Source organism: Sebastes umbrosus, chromosome 10 (assembly GCF_015220745.1).
Source record: "Sebastes umbrosus isolate fSebUmb1 chromosome 10, fSebUmb1.pri, whole genome shotgun sequence".
Classification (NCBI taxonomy): domain Eukaryota; kingdom Metazoa; phylum Chordata; class Actinopteri; order Perciformes; family Sebastidae; genus Sebastes; species Sebastes umbrosus.
The window spans coordinates 30,776,175-30,798,496 of NC_051278.1; the positions used below are offsets into that span (position 1 = coordinate 30,776,175).

Below are 22,322 nucleotides of genomic sequence, written 5' to 3' on the forward strand. Positions count from 1 at the left end.
CAGCTGTCAGTGTGTCAGTGTGCTGACTTGACTATGACTTGCCCCAAACTGCATGTGATTATCATAAAGTGGGCATGTCTGTAAAGGGGAGACCCGTGGGTACCCATAGAACCCATTTCAACCCAAGCTAGTATGACATGGTTGGTACCAATGGATTCCTTACGTTTTTCTAGTTTCATATGATGCCAATCTTCACGTTAAAACTGAGCCCGCTACAACCTAAAAATTGCAAGTTGCGTTAATGCGGTAAAGAAATTAGTGACTTTTAAACAAATTTGTGTTAACAGGCTATTATTGCTATTATATAGCATATAGCCCTGATATTTCAGGAGGGTATTCCTAGATTGAATTTTTAACTGAGAGCCTGCGTGACAAACTGGACATGTCAGGTTTAAAAGACTTGGATATTTATCTGGCTACATACAGCAGCTGGAGTATCCCTTTAGCTGGTCTTCCTTTGAGATGAAGCTGAGATACTAGGTTTTCGCCTTAGAGGGTGAAAGTCAATGTGATTAGGGATTGCCATTATTTTTATGACATCATAGGCCTTTTTTCACAGAAGACATTGTGGATATGTCACATTAGGGAAATCACAGTGTGTAAATAGAAAAATCAATAATGGTTGAATTCCATTTAGCTGTGCATGCTGGCTCACTGACACACTATCATAGCTTACTGGGACACTTTGAATAGAATCAGAGCCATCTGGTCATGAAGGTATTGTTTAATAGCACCTGTGCTTGATCAAAATAGTTGCAGAATAATTTTCTGTCAATCGACTAACTGATGAATCGACTAATCGTTTCAGCTGTAGCTACTTGTAGGCCTATATACTGCGGGGTAGTTTAATTAATAACAAAATATCATGTTTTATTATAAGCTCTTCATATGATTGTTATGCAGTGTTGGAAAGTGCTGTACTTAAGTACAATTTTGAGGTACTTTACTTGAGTATGCCACTCTACACCACTATATTTCAGAGGCATATATTGTACACTTTACTTCATTATTTTATGATTTATTTGATAACTTTCTAGTTACTTTGCACTTCAGATTATTAATATTATATCTATCTATATCTATATCTATATCTATATGTATATAGATATATATATATACATATTTATATATGTATATATATAGATCTATATATATATATAGATCTATATATATACATATATAAATTACATATAAATAGCTTTTGCTTTTTAGCTTTTGTCTGCAACCTGCGGCTCCGGAGCCACATGTGGCTCTTTAGCCCCTCTCCAGTGGCTCCCTGTGGATTTTTTTTTAAAAATTAGTGGAAATGAATAACTGTTTTTTTGTTTACATTTTCATTTTTATTTATCATTGTTGTAGGTCGACGGATTATTAGGGCCACATTGAGGAAAAAAATAAATCTGAGATTTCAAGAATAAAGTCATAATATTACAAACATAAAGTCTTACATAAAGGTTTACGTGGAAAAAAGTCGTAGTATTATGAGAATAAAGTCATAATATTATAAAGTAGTAATTTTATGTGTTATTTTCTTTTTTCTCGTAAAGTTATGACTTTATTCTCGTTATACTACAGCTTTTTTTCTCGTAAAGTTATGACTTTATTCTTGTAATATTACGATTTTTTTTGTAATATTATTACTTTATTTTTGAAATCTCTGATTTTTTTTCGTACATTTGCACTTTGGCCCTCACTGCATTAGACTTACAGTAGACTATACGCGTTGTATAAGCTGTATAATGTTTTGCGGCTTGAGACAGATTTTTTTTTTCTTGCCTAAAATGGCTCTTTTGATAGTAAAGGTTGCTGACCCCTGGGTTATATGAGATTGTATGTGCATGTGTGTGTATGATAATCATTTTGTACTTTTATTCAAGTACAATTTGTAATGCAGGGCTTTTAATTGTAACAGTATTTCTACACTGTGGTATTAATACTTTTACTGACGAACAAGATCTGAATACTTCCACCACTGTTTGGATGGAAACATTTTAATTTGTAAAGTAACTAAAGTAACTAACACACCCTGAACCAGTGACCCAGGCCTCTTCCCGTCCAGCTCTCACACATCAACAGCCTGAACACCGGCTGATGATTCTCGCGATAGTTGGCTTATTAGCCGGCAGAGACACACGGGATGTTGGAATGGGATGATGAGAGAGGAGAAGCACACTCCGAGCTGCAACACCGAAAACGGGCGGACGAGGCGAGACGGTAGGATGTGTGGGTGTGTGCAAGTGTAAGGTGTGTGTGTGTGTTTGTGTGCGCGCCTGTGCGTGAGAGAAAAGGGGGTTTGCCGTTCCTCCGGATGACGTCACGAGTTTTCCTGAGAGTCCAAACAACCGTTGGCTGCAGTTAACGGTTAACGGGAGCTTCCGTTTGATGTGTAACGTTAACCTCGTTATTCCTGCCCCGGCTCGTAACCTTGACAACGACGGTTGACTAGCTAGCACTTTGACGGTTTAGCTTAGCTGGCAGTTCCGTTTCTCACTCCGGAGAGAGATAACCCGGGGTGGTTAATGACCAGCAGGTGCCCGGGAACAGCACCGCACCTGCCGCTACAGGTAACAACACTGTTAGTACTATACTGTCAGCTAGCAGCACTGGAGTGACCGTGAACGTCACATACACTTAATACTGTGTGTTTGAGCCGTGATACCGGTAGCGAGGTGGGGGCGGTACCGGGTCTGACGGGTCACTTGCTGAAGGTGCTTATAGTGCTAACTAATGTCACGGTTGAGGAGTTGCACAGTCTGTCTGCCGTCCTGTAATATAAATATGTGTGTTGTTATTTAGAAATGATGGTTATGTTTGACATTGATGTGGTTTTGTGCCATGCTGCATCATGCAACATGCGTCACTTTGACAGCCAGGGAGCAGCGTGACGTAGATGATGCAGTGCTGCTGCTGCTCATTCATGGTCTACTCTGTAGCAGCTGGTTACAGCTGGATCAATCACATTTACACGTACACGCATTCATGCCAACAGCTATGTAGATTCACTAAAATTACATTCATAATAGTTTGAGGTGATTGTGTATCATGTTGATTTTTATATACAGTAGCTGTGGTAGATAGAGACTGAACTATAGGCCTGGCTTTATTTATGACTGCACAAGTGGCCACATTTGTGATTACTAGTGATTAATAGGGTGTGTCACACTCATGGCAGAGTATGATATATATTTGATGATAATGATGGGGATGGTGTTTCTGCTGCTCCTGCTGCTGCATAGGGTGACCAGATACATTTTGATAAAATGTCTATCTCACTTAAATAATAAACATTTCTATTCTGCCCCTTATCTTGTAACATCTCTATGCTTTGCCCGAATGCATCCATAGATCGGCACATCTCTAATTGAGCGAGACTCGCATGAACTGTCGCTTCACATCGTATTCCCCCCTGTATGAAATTGAAAAATAACTGGCAAATTTCAGAAACAACTCAGAGAATCGCCTTCCACCAGCTAATAAATAGTTATAAGTAGTTTCACAGTCTTTGTTGCAGCTGCTCCTCCTTTTCTTTGTGGTAGTTTCCATCATATTCCCTCTAGTCCAGTCAAGTCAATTTTATTTGTATAGCCCAAAATCACAAATCACAAATTTGCCTCCGGGGGCTTTACAATCTGTACAGGATACGACACCCTCTGTCCTTTACAGTGCGACCCTCTCATTGGATAAGGAAAAACTCCCCCCAAAAAAAACTTTTAACTGGGAAAAAATGGAAGAAACCTCAGGAAGAGCAACAGAGGAGGGATCCCCCTTCCAGGATGGACTTTTGTGCAATAGATGTCATGTGTACAGAGTAACAACATAATGAAAATACAACATAGACAATCCATATGACAAAAATTATTACATATAATGTGAACATATGTGAGAAGGTTGATCCAGGAGGATGTCAAGCAGCTTCCTGGCGTCGCCAAACAGATAGAGCCAGAGCAACACAACCTCCTCTCCACACCAAATTGATAGTCTAAATCTGCATAGTTTGTGACTTTGCGGTAACTCGCAATTTTCTCCGTGGGCATAGCATAGCAAGACGATAAAATCTTAACCTGCACGTGACCCATGTGTGCTCAGTTTGACAGCAAACACAAAAAATATATAATGATTTTATTTTCTGAGCCATAGGCATTCTGAATGCAACCCACTGCTGGTATATAATCTGATTAGTTGTTTGTCAGAGGTTGATGAAGACCCAGAGTTGATACACGGTCTGTTTTATTGCCTATGCTCATAAAATAAAATCACTATAAATGTTTTCACCTAGGTGTCTTAGTTTTTTTTCTATGGTTGTCTGCACCACTTGAGGACAAATTATCCAGCAAGACTTCCTGAATTCTGTTTCAGTATTTAAAACTGTTGGCATTGAATATTTAGTCAGTTTCGTAATCTTGTATACTTGTTCTTTGATCAGATAATTCCTATCACAAGTATCGAAAGATTTCAAATGATACCCAGCCATACATGTGATGTTTCACGTTTACAAAGGTAATATTTTTCATTGGGTAAGTAAGGAAGACATATTATGCTCTACACCTCGTCTGTTTTATTTTCCTCTTATATGTACTACACGTCTGAGATACACTTTCTCTTACATAATTAACGATTATTTTCATTATCAATTAATCTGTCGATTATATTCTCAATCTATCAAATGTTAAACAATTGGGAATAATGCAAGTTGACGGATTTAGATGTGTTGTTTTGTCCGACCAACAGTCCAAAACCCAAAGATATTCAAATTGTGTGATCAAATGATTTAAAAGAGAAAAAAACAGAAAATACTCAAATTTTAGAAGCTGGTAACAGTATACTTTATCACAGTATCTTTGCTTAAAAACTAGGGCTGGAACGATACACTTATCTCCTGATTCAATACTATCACAATACTTGGGTGCCGATTCGATGTGTATTGCGATTTTTAAGTTTTGCGATTATACAGGAATTATGATTCGATATTACGATTTATTGCGATTTCTGTTAACATTTTTAACACTAGACCATGGGAAAAGTTGAATCATACACTTCTAGGGTTTTTAATAGGAAAATATCTAACTTAATACAGTACAAAATGTTTGATTTTCAGCATGTGTGTAGTCAGAGATGTCCTGAAGTCAAATATATCAGTAATTGTCAGGCATTATTGTGTTAAACTTTTTCCAGCAACCCAAAAATCTAAGTATTTGACCTCACCAATTAGTTGTAATTTCTTTTAATTTATAAGGGACATGTAATGTTTTATACTTCTGGTGAATATAATCCAATTAATCTTATTTCCATATATGTATTTTGTATATATGGTTCCCTTTGTTAACACCTTAACAAGTCCATCTCCAGCTCTCCAGTCAGCTCCGTTCTCTTTATACATCCATGGTCAGCTCCATCGGGGCCGTTTGAATGCATTTAACATATACACACGTAGGCAAAATTGTTGGTACCCTTCCATTAAAGAAAGAAAAACCCAAAATGGTCACTGAAATAACTTGAAACTGACAAAATTAATAATAAATAAAAATTTACTGAAAATTAACTAATGAAAATCAGACATTGTTTTTGAATTTTGGTTCAACAGAATCATTTTAAAAAACAAACTAATGAAACTGGCCTGGACAAAAATGATAGTACCCCTAGAAAAGATTGAAAATAATTTGACCATAGGGACATATAAAACTAAGGTGTGTCCTGTAAATAGCATCACAGGTATCTTCAAACTTGTAATCAGTCAGTCTGCCTATTTAAAGGGTGAAAAGTAGTCACTGTGCTGTTTGGTATCATGGTGTGTACCACACTGAACATGGACCACAGAAAGCTAAGGAGAGAGTTGTCTCAGGAATAGACAAGCATGTTGAAGGTAAAGGCTATAAGACCATCTCCAAGCAGCTTGATGTTCCTGTGACTACAGTTGCACATATTATTCAGAAGTTTAAGGTCCACGGGACTGTAGCCAACCTCCCTGGACGTGGCCGCAAGAGGAAAATTGATGACAAATTGAAGAGACGGATAATACGAATGGTAAGCAAAGAGCCCAGAACAACTTCCAAAGAGATTAGAGGTGAACTCCAAGGTCAAGGTACATCATTGTCAGATCGCACCATCCGTCACTGTTTGAGCCAAAGTGGACTTAGTGGAAGACGACCCAGGAGGACACTAAATCATAAAAAAGTGAGACTGGAATTTGCCAAAATGCATATTGACAAGCCACAAAGCTTCTGGGAGAATGTCCTTTGGACAGATGAGACAAAACTGGAGCTTTTTGGCAAGTCACATCAGCTCTATGTTCACAGACGAAGAGATGAAGCATCCAAAGAAAAGAACACTGTACCTAATGTGAAACATGGAGGAGGCTCGGTTATGTTATGGGGTTGCTTTGTTGCATCTGGCACAGGGTGTCTTGAATATGTGCAGGGTACAATGAAATCTCAAGACTATCAAGGCATTCTGGAGCGAAATGTGCTGCCCAGTGTCAGAAAGCTTGGTCTCAGTTGCAGGTCATGGGTCCTCCAACAGGATAATGACCCAAAACACAGCTAAAAACACCCAAGAATGGCTAAGAACAAAACATTGGACTATTCTGAAGTGACCTTCTATGAGCCCTGATCTAAATCCTATTGAACATCTGTGGAAGGAGCTGAAACATGCAGTCTGGAGAAGGCACCCTTCAAACCTGAGACAGATGGAGCAGTTTGCTCACGAGGAGTGGGCCAACATACCTGTAGACAGGTGCAAAAGTCTCATTGAGAGTTACAGAAATCGCTTGATTGCAGTGATTGCCTCAAAAGGTTGTGAAACAAAATATTAGGTTATGGGTACCATCATTTTTGTCCAAGCCAGTTTCATTAGTTTGTTTTTTAAAATGATTCTGTTGAACCATAATTCAAAAGCAATGACTGATTTTCATTAGTTAATTTTCAGTAAATTTTTATTTATTATTACTTTTGTCCGTTTCAAGTTATTTCAGTGACCATTGTGGGTTTTTCTTTCTTTAATGGAAGGGTACCAACAATTTTGCCTACGTGTGTATGTCAGTATATGGGTGCTCTACAGTTGTAGCGTTGGCTGATTTGACCACGGAGATGCGAGTGATGGCTGGCTTGACCGCACGTTACCGCAATACGATAACAGGTCGTATCCACGCAGACCCTCCGCCGTTTTCTACTTTCTTGTCTCAGCTGGCTGCGGTCTGTTTTGCTTTTGAGATTTGGAACAGATATGACGTCACGTTACTCAGACTACAACAATAAAAGTGGTAACTTCCTTCTACCTCCGCATAGACTCAAATGAAGCAAATATATCGATTAAAAAATCAATTTCAAAATCATAAAAAAAGAAAATCGCCATACATAGGTGAATAATTTTTTTTCCCACCGCTATTAAAAAGTGAAATGCAAAATAGTTGACTAATTAATTAATTGACCAATCATTTCAGTTGCATTCTACGTAGTGAAAGCAGCATGTCAGCAACGGTAGCTTCTGTCTACATCAGTGTATACAAGGGATGCGTTCAGCAACTGCGTGCTCACCTGCGTTTTGACAGCACTCACAGCCCAATACACAATTACTGTATTTTCTTGCATGAAACGGAAGAAATTAGACTTGATTCCTAAGCGTGTAAAGTGCTTGTGAAACGCAAGCTCTTCCGCGGCCTGTGTGGTCAGCTATATTGATTAAAATAGAAGTGATTTTGTTCGTCAGACCCGCATTAGATGGCCAAAACACATCCTGTGTTAGCAGAGTGTAACACTCGATGTCCTGCCAAAAACTGGCTTTCTTTTCAGGAAGAAGATTGTGGGCTCACTGCTGCTGATGTCAGCCGGGGTTTGTGTGAGGCCACAGTTTGGGGTGAGGAGGGGTGAGGTGAGATCAGGAAGGCGGTAGCAACACAAACGTATCTACGGATATTATACTGTAGTGTAGTGTTGTCCTCTCTTTACACAATTTGTATGAAAGAGCCACACCAATTTAGCATGTTTAAGCCCAGCGGTTCTCAAACTTTTTGGGGCCAAGGACCCCTTAAAGGGGAGAGAATTTTCCAACGACCCCCCTCATAATCGTAACACCGATAAAGCAAATTAATTTTTCAACCTAAATACTTCAGACCTGTTTGATAGTGATAAACATAAACACATTTCAATTTGAATCACGTTAACACTACTTTGTTTTGCCCTGATATTCCAGGTGCTTTGTAATCAGATGTCACTTTAGCTTGGCCGTCATGTGTCTTTTAGCTAGCAGCTGAAGACACATGACGCATTCTGGTCTCCCGTCTCTGACGCTCAAATTAACTGTCGTCATATTTTCTCAATTAAGCTAGTTTGGACTTTGCGTCACTTGACGATATGGACAGACTGAAATATTTCTCCACGTAAATTATTAATAAGCTAAGCTAAGCTAAGCAACAGCAGGAAGGGTTCGTTGCACCCTGAGCAAAGTGACGGATTCATGACAGATTGGCGTGATGTGTCACAATCATATCAGGTTTTATCGGCCCAAAGCTAACGTGGTTGGGAATAATGGACACAGTATGCTTGTTTTATTGGCACATATGTACTTTTCAATGATACAGCACAATTTTATAATTTATAGCAAATTATTTCGCGGACCCCTGACAGAGTGCCACGGACCCCTGGGGGTCCCCGGGCCCCAGCTTGAGAATCATTATTTAAGCCCATTTTATATAATATGTTCAGCTGCTTTCAAAATCATACCATAGGTTTAGAGATTGAATGATTCTCTACCTCCTAGGTCTCAGTTCACGAATACTAATTCTGCTATTTATTGCACGTCAAACTTATATTAATATGCAATAATGCAGCAGTTGGTTTATTCAAGAGTTTGTGGGCACCGAGGAAATTAATGAAAAGATTTAGCAACCTCCCCTTGGACAATGGTTGGAAGTTGTTGAGGTCTAAAATATGCAGACCACCAGTGTGGTCTTTCAAGATGAGGGAAAGAGCTTAATGTTTCAGCCATTACTCAATGTTTTGCTCCTTTTTTACCACTGTTTTACTAGCTGAGACCAAGGATGAGCGTAGCAGTGTAACAATAGCTTGTAAAATATAAACAGCATAGTTCTGGTCATGCTTAATGTGTCAGAGCTGTGTTTTGATTGTTTTAGTTTTTTCCACTTGCCAGTGTCACTTAATAGATCTCTAGACGGTGCAATGGTGGGGTAGCTGACTGTCTGGTCCCTGCCCTCTGTGTCTGTCTACATTTCCTGTAATTCAGAGTTTCTTTTCTCACTATCTCCCTATCATTTTCTTGGTCTTGTTTGTTGCCTCTGGAATGAAATATCATGAAATAAATGTTGTCTGGCAGGTGCTTCCCCTGGCATGGTTGGTTCATCATGGCAGTGCATATCTCCATAGCAACAGCTGCCCTGGTGACAAGGGGTTGCCACTGTCTGGACATTCTGCTCATGTCTTCTCCTCTTGTTTCCTCTTGTCTCGTCTCGTCTCCTCTCCTCTTGTCTCTCTCGCCATGCTTGTCCAGATTAAGGTTAAAGCTAACTGAAGCTTCATTAAATTACACCGTAGTCTTAACGCTTAATCCAGAACAGAACAGAACAGTACAGTACAGTACAGTGCCTATAAAAAGGATTCGATCCCCTTGGTTGTAATTACCAGAGCTGGGTATCATTCCAATTTTCTTGTAAGTCAGTGCTAATAAGTTTCGTTACAGAGCAGCAATACTTTTACCTTAGTTTGATAAGTATAAACATTGTTTCTATACAACTGTTTTTTTAATTCAACAAAAAAGTTCTCAAATATGCTCCGGTCTAAACACAAGCAGACGTATAAGAAGAACTGTATAAAATGGGTATAGTTTTGATATGCATCAGGAACTCTGAATAAGCAATATTAAGAGTCTGATCAGACATTTGATGGCAGCTCGCTGTAGTTTTGATACTATGTAGACATTTCAGAGACATTTTGGTCAGTACCAAAAACAAATTGAGGAGATAAATAATAAACCATCCAAAAGTCCAAGAGGAGTGAACATCTTTTATAGGTACTAGTAAGGGTGCAACTAACAATTACCTGTTGATTTATTTTTGTGATTAATTTTTAAAATGTTAAGTTCACAATTTCCCAGAGCCCAAGATTTTTGTCCAACCAACAGTCTAAAGCCCAAGGAGATTCAATTTCCAATCATGTAAAACTTAGAAACACAACAAATCCTCACATTATGAGAAGGAGGAAACAATGTATGTTTAGATTATCTTTATATTTATTGAATGACTTAATCAATTAATCAATTATCAAAATGCACTTTTCCCGCTTGGGCCAGAGTCGATAACGTTACTCGCTCCTGTCGCCGCTGCTCTCTCTCTCTTGCTTCACCACCTAGATCCTACACACTGGATCTTTAATTCTAACATGGTCGTAGTCTTCAACTTCAACAACACTAAAATCGCAGATTGTATCTAGATATGATTTAACCTGATTACATTTACACCTGGTATTAATATGTGTCTCCAGTGTCCACATTGAGATCGGATCGCTCTGTCTGAAAGGGCTGAGTAGAAGCCTGCGGAGGCTGCATTACGCAAAGGCTTGCAGCCGGGCATTGCCGGACAGTCGGTGCGTAATGTGCGTACACACGTCTAGGGGGAGAAGGCCCGCAAACATGACTTTGAGGTACGTCTACACTCGCACACACAGAGGGATGAGCAGAGGAGACGGTTAGCACAGACAGAGCGGTGGCGTTGAGCTCTCTGATCACAGCGGTCCAGTGACCGGAGGAGCGCTGGGAGTGCGCTGCAGGGTGAGCCCAGCCCCCCCGGCCAAAGCTTTGAATATTCGCTGTTTATTACAACCGAAGCTCTTGAGCTCCCAGCATTATGTATTTACGTCCACGTAGTTATTGTATGTGGATTGAGAACACAATTGCCTTTACACTTGTGTTCAATGTGTTTCAATGCGTCCCTGATCACCTCCGGAGATGGTTTGGCCGATCGGATTACAATCCGTTCTCAAAGCATTTCGGGTGTGTTTACACCTTTTATTTTCATATGGTCAAGCACTATCCGATTGCAATCCGATCACCCAAAATGCATTTTAATGTCAGGCGTAAAGGGGGTCTACGTGGTGTTCCAGTCTCTCTTTGTTCGTCTGGTTTCATATCGGTCGCTATACTGCTGCCTCAACATAAAAAAAAAGCTCTGTGTCACCTACTAGGGTGTGTGAGTGTGCGTCTCTCCCAGCCTTCGTTATGACGCCGCAGTCCCCCCCCAAGTGTCGGCAACAGTGCAGACAGTAGCTGATCTGAATACTGATTTCCAGCTAGATGGCTACGACTGCTAGCCTAGCCGCCGTAGTGCTGATCTCCATTCAAGCCGAGCAGCGTAGTGTTGTTGCGCGTTGTGCAATACAGTGTAGTAAGGGTGCATTTGAGGTGAACGCGGCAGCTATGCAGAGAGAGAGGGGTGGGAGAGCGGGAGTGAGACGACAGAGAGGTGCAGAGATTTGGGCAGAGAGAAAGAGAGTGTGAGAGCATCCCTAACTGCCGTTGTTGCTATTTATAGCCAAGCCCTACTCCACAGTCCTGAGATGCTCTCCCACCTCCCACATATAGACAAACCAGCCTACACACACACACACACAAAATAATTTGACATGCAGAAATACAGCGAGTACAGAAAGGTAGGTTTTTGCACACAGCACAACCTGCTCATAAAAAGATCTGTGAATGAATGAGAGGCAGAGCTCAGGGGTATTTGTTTGGCAATCAAGGTCAGTTATTGCTTCATCTAGAGCTCTGCAATTATTCATCCTGTTTATCAGAGAGAGTGTTAGTGATAGAAAGAGGAACTGGGTGTTTGATTGGGTGGGGGGAGCATTTGTCCTCACAATAACTAGTTGTTTGTCTTGTCAGATTGTATGAAAGGGCTTTGAAGGGGGGGAGCAGCAGAGGAGGGAGGAAAATAAATCCATGCCTTATTTTTTCTTTATTTTTCTTTTTTCTCCTTTCACTTCCTTCCAGGCTGAGTCACTGCTGGTGAGGAGGAAGGTCTGGAGAGGGAACGAGAGAGGAGGAGGAGGAGGTGGAGGAGGAGGGGGAGAAGAAGAAGAAGAAGAAGGGAGGGAGGCAGGGAGATAAGCCACAACAGGAAACGAAACGACACACACACGCCGCGTGTTTGTGTGTCTGAGAGGGAGACTGCGCGAACGAGAGGGTGAACGGGAAAGGAAGGGAGGGAGAGTGACGCGGAGGCTGGGAGAGCCGGCCCCCCCCCCCCTCTTCCTCCTCCTCTCCTCCTCTCCTCCTCTCCCTCTCTTTCTCTCTTCTCCTCCTCTCCTCCCCTCCTCCCTCTCTCTCTCTCTCTCTCTCTCTCTCTGTGGAGCAGGCGTGTAGCGGCATCAGACTCGGCGTGAAGGAACCATGAGCGATGTCACCATCGTTAGAGAGGGATGGCTCCAGAAACGGGGTAAGTACATCCAGTACCTCTCCTCCTCTACTTCCCTCCTCTCCACCTCTACCTCTTTTTCTCTTCCTCTTCCTCTCTGCCTCTTGTCTAGACTGAGGGCCTGGCCGTGCCTGTCCACATGTGCCGGTGGGAGGATGTGTGTGTTTGCGATTTGAGTGTGTGTGTGTGTGATTACATGGATGTCTGATTATCTAGTGTACGAGTGTATACGTGTGTGCGTTTTCCCCCCACAGGGATGTGTCTCTTTATTATAAGCTTGGCTGGCTGTTTGTTTGTTAAGCCTCTATGTGCTTCAAGCAGGTTCTGTCTGAAAAAGAGTGTGTGCATGGGTATGTGCATGTATTCACAAGCGTGTGTGTGTGTGTGCAGTTAATAACATCTACCAGGCCCGTGTTACACTGCTGATGCATAGTGTTCTCTCAGGCCAGTGTGGTTAGTAGTCTGTGAAATCAAGTTAGTTCTGTTTCTCTGGTATTATTTACCATAGTTGTCTTAAGTTCAGAATGGTGTCACTGAGAATCATATGACATGGGGTTGATGGGGGGTACTGACACATCCTGTTCACTACACAATAAATGGGAAATGGTTAAAAAAGCATTCTAATAGTTGCAGAGCATGTAGCAAAGATAGTACTTCCCTGTTCTCAGACATGCATGACTTATGTTCAGTGAGTGGTTGCTGCAACAGGTGAAAAGTCATTTGTAGCAGGGTCAAACTGATATACAGCATGATGACTGTAAGGCACTGTAGGACTTTGTGTTTTCCTTTTCTGAACATTGCCCCCATAACCACAATTTCACGGAGTCGTGTCTCTGATGCTGATACCTCCAGGCACAAATGTATGTCAATGTGTAATGTGTGTTTTAGCGAGAGAGCCTCAGGGATAGAACAAGGGGGATTTCCAGACTTTTAGGCCAATGAGCATCATCCCCCCCCCTGACTATGTGATGGTGTCTAGGAATGTGTAACACAAACTGTTGAACAGGAAGTGACATGGATGCATAACAGACAGCAGACTTCTGGGTAATGTAGGCTGTGGCACAGCAGAAGATCGTCTTGGACAACAGAGCGCTCCTTACTACCTGGAGCGGATGCTCTCCCTCACTATGTCACACACACATACAGTACACAGTCTGAAGTAGAGGGGAGGGTCTTTGCCTACTGTACCGTGTGCCAGCATGCCAGTGTGATCCTCAGACAGTCGTCTGTGCATATTAAGAGGAACACATCGCCCCCAGTCACGACGCAGCACCACCACCAGTGTTCGTCAGTGTGTGAGAGAGAGGTAGAGATAGAGGTTGTAGGGGAAGGGGAGGGGAGGGGGTTGTTTGTGTCAGGAATATGAATGTTTGTCTGCATCATATGCTAAATCTTTGTCTGTGTTTATGTGTGTGTGGAGAGGAGCAGGGTCGGGGTGCTGACTCACTGTCCAGGTCGTGATACAGCAAAGACTGCAGTCTTAGTCATTAGACAGCTTTTTACTGAAACGGAACAGCGAGAAAGGCCGAGAAAGGTAGAGAAACCTCTACACACACACACACACACACACACACACACACAACCTTTTGTACTAAAATTACATTTAGTTGTGTTTTGACTGTCTGGAAGGCCCTGTACTTTCTAACTCTTCCACCAAATAATGCACATTGTTTTGTTTTGAACTGAGCGACATGAAGACGGTGACACCAAAAGACTGAATTTCAATCAGGAGAGACTTCATTTTCAGCGGGGATGGGTATATCGTTAGGAATTTATCGATACTACTACTCTTATTGATACTCCTTATCGGTTCGGTTCTTTATTGATACTCTTATCGGTTCTTTTTCATAACTAAATAATTGCTTTTTAATATACTATTTAAAAAACTCTCTGCTCTGCTGTTCGCTGACTTCACGCCGTGTCTGTCTATCTGTATTGGAGGAGCTCAGCCCCGACAGAAAGATCAGAGGAGATGCGCGCTGCAGTTTGATAATAAATTACACCAAAACAATAGAAAGTATCGATAAAAGAACCGAGCGTCGGAGCTTATCAATACTCCGGTCTTTAATAATTTAGCACCTGTGCCCGTTTAATACCGGGTTTCAGAACCCATCCTTAATTTACAGTGAACAAATACATTTATTACGTGGTGCACAATGAAGGTAGAATTGTGGAGAGTCTTTGGCGATTAGACCCCATTCTGACATAATTATATTTAGAGGGGTTGTTTGTTAATTAGATAGTTAGTTAGTGGAGTCTAGACGCTGGTGGTGGTGAAGAGGTAAAGAGAGTTGCTGAAGATCTGAATGATGGGATGTGGAGCGGGACTTCTGATGAGCTCAGTGGAAGGAACCTTGGGCACTGGATGTGATGAAGACTGCAGGTGAATGGGGAAGAGGAGGGTCGCGCCAGTTCGCACTAAAACGACAACTGACAGCAGAGAGAAGAACAGTTTTTTTATTTAAAGTTTGATAGCAACAATATGATTGGCTTAGGGAGACCGTGGCACAATCCGGTTGGCTTGACTTAGAGTGAACGCCCTTAGTCAGCTGAAAGAGTAGAAGCCAGAGAGACACAGAGAGATTTGTGAATGAATGAGAGCGTGAAAAGAGAGTCTTCCTGACTAAACTTCCGCGAAGCTTCACGAGTGGAAGAAAGAAAGACTGGTGAAATAGATGGGAAGAGAACAGAGAAAAATAGTGTAACAGAACTCCGTATGAAAGAGAGATGTTCATGTGCTTCTTAGAGGTTTTGATTAAATCAAGCTAGCATCAGAGGAGTGCCTAAATAACTGAGTTCTTGTGTATTATGTTAGTACTGGGGTAAGTCGGAGTAATGTATAATCTCCATTCTTTTCTGTGCATGCAGGTACACAGGTGCTTGTTAAAACAGGTTGTGTTTTTGGTAATCTCATAATTAATCATATGATGTTAGATTAATTGGTTATATATTTTCTTCCTGCAGTTCAGGTCTACAACAGCTGTTAAGGATATGCTTCCAATATGGTGCAATTTTGTTGCCGGAAAAAAAAAGTAATTTAATGATAATTAGTTGCAAAGATGATTGTATGTTTCCTGTTGTACTTACGCAGAGGTTTTTCTTAAAGTAAGCAGTCAGGGTCAAATATCTTGGTCATCATTTTACAGACGACTCTACGCATGACATGAGATTTATGTCAACATTGTCGTAAATTTCATTCTCGGGGCATTGAGGGCAACCATCGTGTATAAATTTCACGTGTGCTCTACTGATGTGATGGTCTGGCTGTTCGGGACTTACTGTACAAGATACAGCTCATGCATGGTTTAGATGTGAAAGCAGCGTAAAGCTTTAATGATGCTGTTGTTTGCAATGAGATTGTATAATGATTGTTCTTCAGCAGAGATGTACCCACATGTCAGAAAGCGATAAGAAATCCTATTTGCAGGACTATCAAAGTTAACATGATAATGACGCGTTAACGCAAATTTGTTTTAACACCACAAATTTCTTTAACGCATTAACGCAACTTGCAATTTTTAGGTTATAGCGGGCCCAATTTTAAAGCTAAAGTAAAGATACTGGTATATCATATGAAGCTAAAACACCTAAGGAATCCATCGGTACCAACCATGTCGTACTAGCTTGTCGCAAAGGAGGTTAAATAACGCTGCAAACTTTTTTTAAATTTTGGCGAGGAAAAACTGGCATGGCCATTTTCAAAGGGGTCCCATGACCTCTGACCTCAAGATATGAAAATGGGTACTATGGGTACCCACGAGTCTCCCCTTTAGAGACATGCCCACTTTATGATAATCACATGCAGTTTGGGGCAAGTCATAGTCAAGTCAGCACGCTGACACACTGACAGCTGTTGTTGCCTGTTGGGCTGCAGTTTGCCATGTTATGATTTGAACATATTTTTGATGCTAAATTCAGTACCTGTGAGGGTTTCTGGACAATATTTGTCATTGCTTTGTGTTACATACATACATTTGCATTAAGCAGCATATTTGTCCACTCCCATGTTGATAAGAGTATTAAATACTTGACAAATCTCCCTTTAAGGTACATTTTGAACAGATAAAAAATGTATGATTAATTTGTGATTAATCACGATTAACTCCCATGAGATTAATCGCAATTCAATATTTGAATCAATTGACAGCCCTACTTATTTCTAAATGTATGTGAGTCCTACAAATGGCTGCACAGTTGTGGCGAGTTGGTGTGGGAGTCTATTTTACCATTATTTGACCAGAATTGGATAATTGATTGTGATGATGGTAGTTTTTGAATACTTGTCAATGTCTATTTTATAGTCTTTTAACTTATTTTTTGACTCTATCGTTTGTGGTCTGATTAATGGGTCCGGTAATAAAGTGAAATGATTGATTGATTGAAAGAAGTGTTTCCCCATTCATCATAGCACAAAGTATTGGTGATGAACTTTAAGCTTGTGCACCCTCATGGGGATTCTTGCCTCTCTGCATGTTTCATGAAGGGACTGTGTGCATCTCTTTGTGTAGATCGAAAAGCCACTATCCATTAGAATAATTGGTTAAACATGAGGGCTGCTTGATAATGGCAAAAATCATTAAAAGGATTATTTTGGTCAATATTGAGATAGCGATTATTTAACATTTATGATTACTCATTGACTTTGGAAACGTCATGCATTTAGAAAGAACATTTTGTAGCCTATATTTTAAAGTTAAATGCTTCAAGGGTGCAGTTTGAGAGCAACATTAAGATCTATGAAGAACTTTGTGCTCTAGTAAAACAATTTAATCATAAACACACTGGTTGTATAGATATGAAAAGTGATGACACGGCGTAAAAAGTCATACCCACAAAACATGATAAACGAGACGGGGGTCCGTGTTTCAGGACGGGTCGGGGTGGGTCACCGACATCGCTACAGACCACGCACTGAGAACAGTCCGCCCAGGTTGACAGGCACACCGGGAGCAGGGGGGTCCCGTCCCTCCCCATAGGGGAGAGAGGGCACAGCGAGCGCTAAGCGGCGAAGTTCTGGCGGCGGTTGCTGTAAAGCACCACCTTCTCATCGGGCCTTTTCCAAGCCAACCTAGAGCTGGTCACGGTGCACCACCACGGAGGCCATCCAGCGCCGGGGAGAGTATCGCAATGTTATGTTGTGCGATACTGTATCGATTCTCCACTGTATTGAATTTTAATTAACCTCTTAAAAACCCGGCTGCTATTTGATCTTTCAGAGGATGTGTTGGGCAAGATACTGATGACATATGAAACTAGAAAAACCGAAGGAACCCATTGGTACCAACCATGTTGTAGAAGGAGGCCAAGTAACGCTACGAATCACGCTAAATTTTGGCGGGGAAAAACTGGCATACCGATTTTTGAAGGGGTCCCTTCACCTCTGACCTTAAGATATGTGAATGAAAATGGGTTGTATGGGTACCCACGAATCTCCCCTTTACAGACATGCCCACTTTATGATAATCACATGCAGTTTTTTGCATGCAGTATAATTGTTATTTTTGTGTGTGTTCTTTACACTATGACAGTTTTCCTAAAACTAATTAAAAAAATTTGCAGCATATCGCCTTGCTTACAGTATCGCAATATATCGCGATATATTGAATCGTTACCCGAGTATCATGATACGTATCGTAGCGCCAGATTCTTGCCCTAGTCATTGTGAAATGGAATGTGGCACAGAAATCGTTATATGTCAATCATCTTGTTTTCATAATCAGTGGAAGCCAAAATTGTAATTGAAATTGAAATTTGATCAACTGCACAGCCCTAAATGTGTATGGCACAGTGTAACACACTGGTGGACTCATCAACTTACACGTCAGTGGATGCTGATCACTGGCAGTGCTATGTATGTGCATTGTTTTCAATAAGCATGTCCAGCAGCACCAGCTTCAGGTGTATGTAAGACTTGTCAATAGGAAACATTACACAGAATAGAAAGGAAGAAAGAAGGAATGAAGGCTTTCCTCACAATCAATCAGTTGAACTTAAAATACAAAGTGTTTCACATGTTGTGAAATATCGATAACCGATAAAACACAAAACCATCACAGATGATACAAACAGCATAAAGCATAGAAGAGTGATAAAATAAAACAGTAAAATATGAATTCAAACTTTTGCTCATCACCACAAGCCAATCATCGTTTCGGAACACAGAGGCAAACCTCAGGAACATCTTTTCAAAGTACAGTACAGTATGTTCTCAGATGACCGAGCCTTTCAGTACTCACTAGCTCACTACCACAGCGATGATTTCCTTCCTCCTTTCATTAAATCATGGGACTGCATTTGGGCTGCATCATTTCTTTATCTTTGGAAATAATGAACAGTGGATAGATGTACCAGAATCTGTCCCAGAGTGTGATATAAAGGCAACAATGTTTAGAAACATGTCGTTCTGTTCTTAATAGGGCTGTTAATCGATTCAAATATTTAATCGCGATTAATTGGGTGATTGTCCATCATTAATCATGATTAATCACACATTATTTATCCGTTCAAAATGTAGCTTAAAGGGAGATTTGTCAAGTATTTAATACTCTTGTCAACATGGTAGTGGACAAATATGCTTGCTTCATGCAAATGTATGTATATATTTATTATTGGAAATCAATTAACAACACAAAACAATGACAAATATTGTCCAGAAACCCTCACAGGTACCGCATTTAGCATAAAAAATATGCTCAAATCATCATGTGATTATCATAAAGTGGGCATGTCTGTAAAAGGGGAGACTCGTGGGTACCCATAGAACCCATTTTCATTCAGTTGAAGCTTTAGTTTGCCTCCTCCACGACAAACTAGTATGACATGGTTGGTACCGATGGATTCCTTAGGTTTTTTTAGTTTCATATGATGCCAGTGTCTTCACTCTAGCTTTAAAACTGAGCCCGCTACAACCTATAAAACACAAGTTGCATTAATGCGTTAAAGAAATTCTTGGCGTTAAAACAAATTTGCCTTAATATCGCGTTAACTTAACAGCCCTAAAAAAAATACTTTGACATACTTTGAGCTACAGGTGTAGCCTTGGTCGGACATCATCTTGTGTTAAATGTTTTGGGGTGAAAATCAAATGTTGCTCTCAGAAGTTACAAAGCTGTTTTATTGCACCTTTAAAAAAAAAAAAAAAAAAAAAAAAATCTGAATCTGAAGTGAACTCCACTTCATTTCCGCCCAGGCCAGGAGTTTACCTTCTGTCAGCCCATGTGAGGCCACAGAGGTCACAGTCAGCCACTGTAGTCGAGGATAGTGTTACCTCCACCAGCATCAGCCCACACAGCAGTCAGCACAACAGATGGCCAGGAGGGAGGAGGGAGGAGAAACCCTGAAGGAGAGAGACAGGGAGAACATCATGATATATTCTTTGACTCTTTTTCTGTCCTCCGGTGTTTCTCTGCAGAGCTTCTAATCAGCTGAGATACAGCTATGCCAAAGTGGAGAAAGTCTCATTACTGACTGGGTTTTGAAATAATGTAAGATCAATGATTGTCTCCCAGGAGGCTTTTAGCAATTGCATATAAGATGAAGTCAAGAGGATGTTGCACTTTTACAATTCCAAATTTTAAATATTAAAGAAAAAGGTGCGCCAATGTTTCTGGCTTTAAAAACAGATCACAGCTCACAGCTGGCGGTACCGTGAGGTGTTCGGATTATTATTAACACGGTGTGTTTCCGTGTATCGGCGGATGCCTCTCTCATTCAGCAGCCTTGCTGTGTCTGTATAACATCACACTACGTTGTCTCTCATCCCGTCATCTACCGTTTTTTTCTTTCTCACCGCAGACGGGAAGCAGCTCCCGCCGCACCTCGGAGTCTCGCCACACATCCACACACGTATCCCTCTGCTCTCAGAAGGAAGGAGGCTGTGTCACGCGTCATCAACGCGTCATCAGTTACGGAATCCGTAAAAAGATTCCTGAATCCGGATCATGATCCGGATCGCCACCAAAATCCGATGAATTGTTCATTGTGCCACACCCCACCCCTCCAAAAAATTTCATTCAAATCCATCGCAAACTTTTGGAGTAATACTGCTAACAGACAGACAGACAGACAGACAGACAGACAGACAGACAGACAGATAGACCAACGCCGGTGAAAACATAACCGCCTTGGCCCAAGGCCTTTGGCTTTTGGCGGAGGTCAATCTTACCAAGCCTTTGTGGTGTAGTCACAATGCTTTGATAATGGATTGACGTTATAATCTGCAGTTGCATTTATTGAGATAGTAAGTGCAAGTGTTTCTTTCTTGAACTGAAGAAAAATTCCTAGTTTACAAAGTCTTACATGATCAAAATTCAAATTTTGATATCGCAGTTTTGAATGACACATATTATACTTACTGTTTGGCCCTTTATAGATATTGAAGGTTAAAAAGCCCTCTTCACACAGGACCATAATCAAATTTGAATCTGCCATGCCCATACTCATACAAATAACCTAGCATAAACACAGTCATCTAATGATATTAGAACCATCATCTCAGTAGCTGGGAAAGGATTGCAGAGGGCCAGCCCTACAGAGACAAAAGTCTATCACTGAGTGAGTGACGAAGTCCCACGATTGGTCAGCCATGTGTTGGAGTTTCCTCATTGGCTGTTGCTCTTTTGAAAATGAAAAGGCGGAGAACAGTCCTCAACTTTATGCAAATAAGCCTGTGTCAAACTAGGCTAGTCTAGTTCTGCAATGGCATCGCCTGTTTCTCGCTTAAAATGTTTTCAGAAGTAGATTTTGGTGGATTGTTTAGACGGAATAACAGAAAGTTTACGAGCAGGCTGCCATGTTGTTTTTACTGTTTGAAATGGCGAGCAGAAAACCAGGGACCAATCAGGTGCATTCCACGATAGGGTACGTCACCGCTTGAGCTAGGGATGCTAATTTTGAATTTTTATTTTAACCAATAACCGACCCTCATTAACCAATTATTGACCGTTAACCGACAAGATAAGTGCGTCGCATGCAGCGGTGCAACAGCTGCAGATTATGACAGACAACTGAGTCCCCAGTTCACCCGACCGGGAGCGTTACTGTAGCAGCCACGGTGCTGCGTGTAGTGTCTCTCCCCAGTAACTCTCCCATTAACTCTCCACTGCACTTTTAGTTTAGTTTAGCAGGTTGTCAGCTGTGTGTCAGCCCGGCGCAATGAGTGGCCGACAAACCATGTGTGTGTTTGTGCTACTTTCATGGCTGAACTTTTTGATGGTGGTTTCGTGCTCGCCATCGTCACATACATACAGTCTGCCAGCGCGGCATAACGTTAGCGAGTATCCGACAGACCGTGCGTGTGTGTGTGGCAGCGTTGAGTGTGGGGTTGTCGGTGGCGTTCTAGCTGTGGACGTAGCAGCGCGTTAACAGTTTATTTGTCGGTGAATAAATGCTACAACTCCTCAGCTCAAGTGAGCAAAAGACGGGGGTCCAACTTCCTGTATCAGGCAACGCCGGCTCAGACTTTCTTAAGGTGAGCTGTTAAGGTGGACCAGCTTTTCTACTTTTAGTGACAAGCCCCTCCTCTGAGGTTTGCGCAGCTTTTCAATTAATTATTAATATTTCTTTTAAGCGTTTAACCGATGGCGTTAAGCGGTTAAAATTCTTCATGTCGGTTAAACGGTTAATTATTAACATCCCTAGCTTGAATGGCCAGTTAAGTGGGCAGCGCGTCCCCTAGTGTCCCCGCCGGACCTGGTGGACATGTTCCGCTGGATTTAACAATATAGACATGACCATTGACTATATGTGTAACAACTTAGCCACGAATTCACAGACTGACCACACAGGGCCCAGACATACTGTATACTTGACCGAGTCTTGTTTTTCTGAAATGGAAGTTATTATTATTGATTTCTGTGATTGCATTTTGGGTAAAGATTCAGGGGACTCGTAAGGGCTGTGGTCACAT

At 41.3% G+C, this 22,322-nt stretch overlaps 1 protein-coding gene across 5 annotated transcripts in view; it reads left to right on the forward strand.

The window, feature by feature from the left end:
- Positions 1-2,125: 2,125 nt before the first annotated feature.
- akt3a (v-akt murine thymoma viral oncogene homolog 3a) overlaps positions 2,126-22,322 on the forward strand; it is a 90,930-nt gene continuing 70,733 nt past the window's right edge. Inside the window, exons 1-3 of one of the 5 annotated variants that reach the window (XM_037783313.1) lie at positions 2,167-2,564; positions 10,488-10,646; positions 11,992-12,436. In XM_037783313.1, the coding sequence (XP_037639241.1) occupies positions 12,391-12,436 (46 nt within the window). In that variant the 5' untranslated portion in view covers positions 2,167-2,564; positions 10,488-10,646; positions 11,992-12,390. Of the gene's footprint in view, positions 2,565-10,487; positions 10,647-11,991; positions 12,437-13,835; positions 13,950-22,322 lie in introns of all 5 variants that reach the window. The other 4 variants (XM_037783316.1, XM_037783315.1, XM_037783314.1 and 1 more) reach the window with 4 other exon arrangements.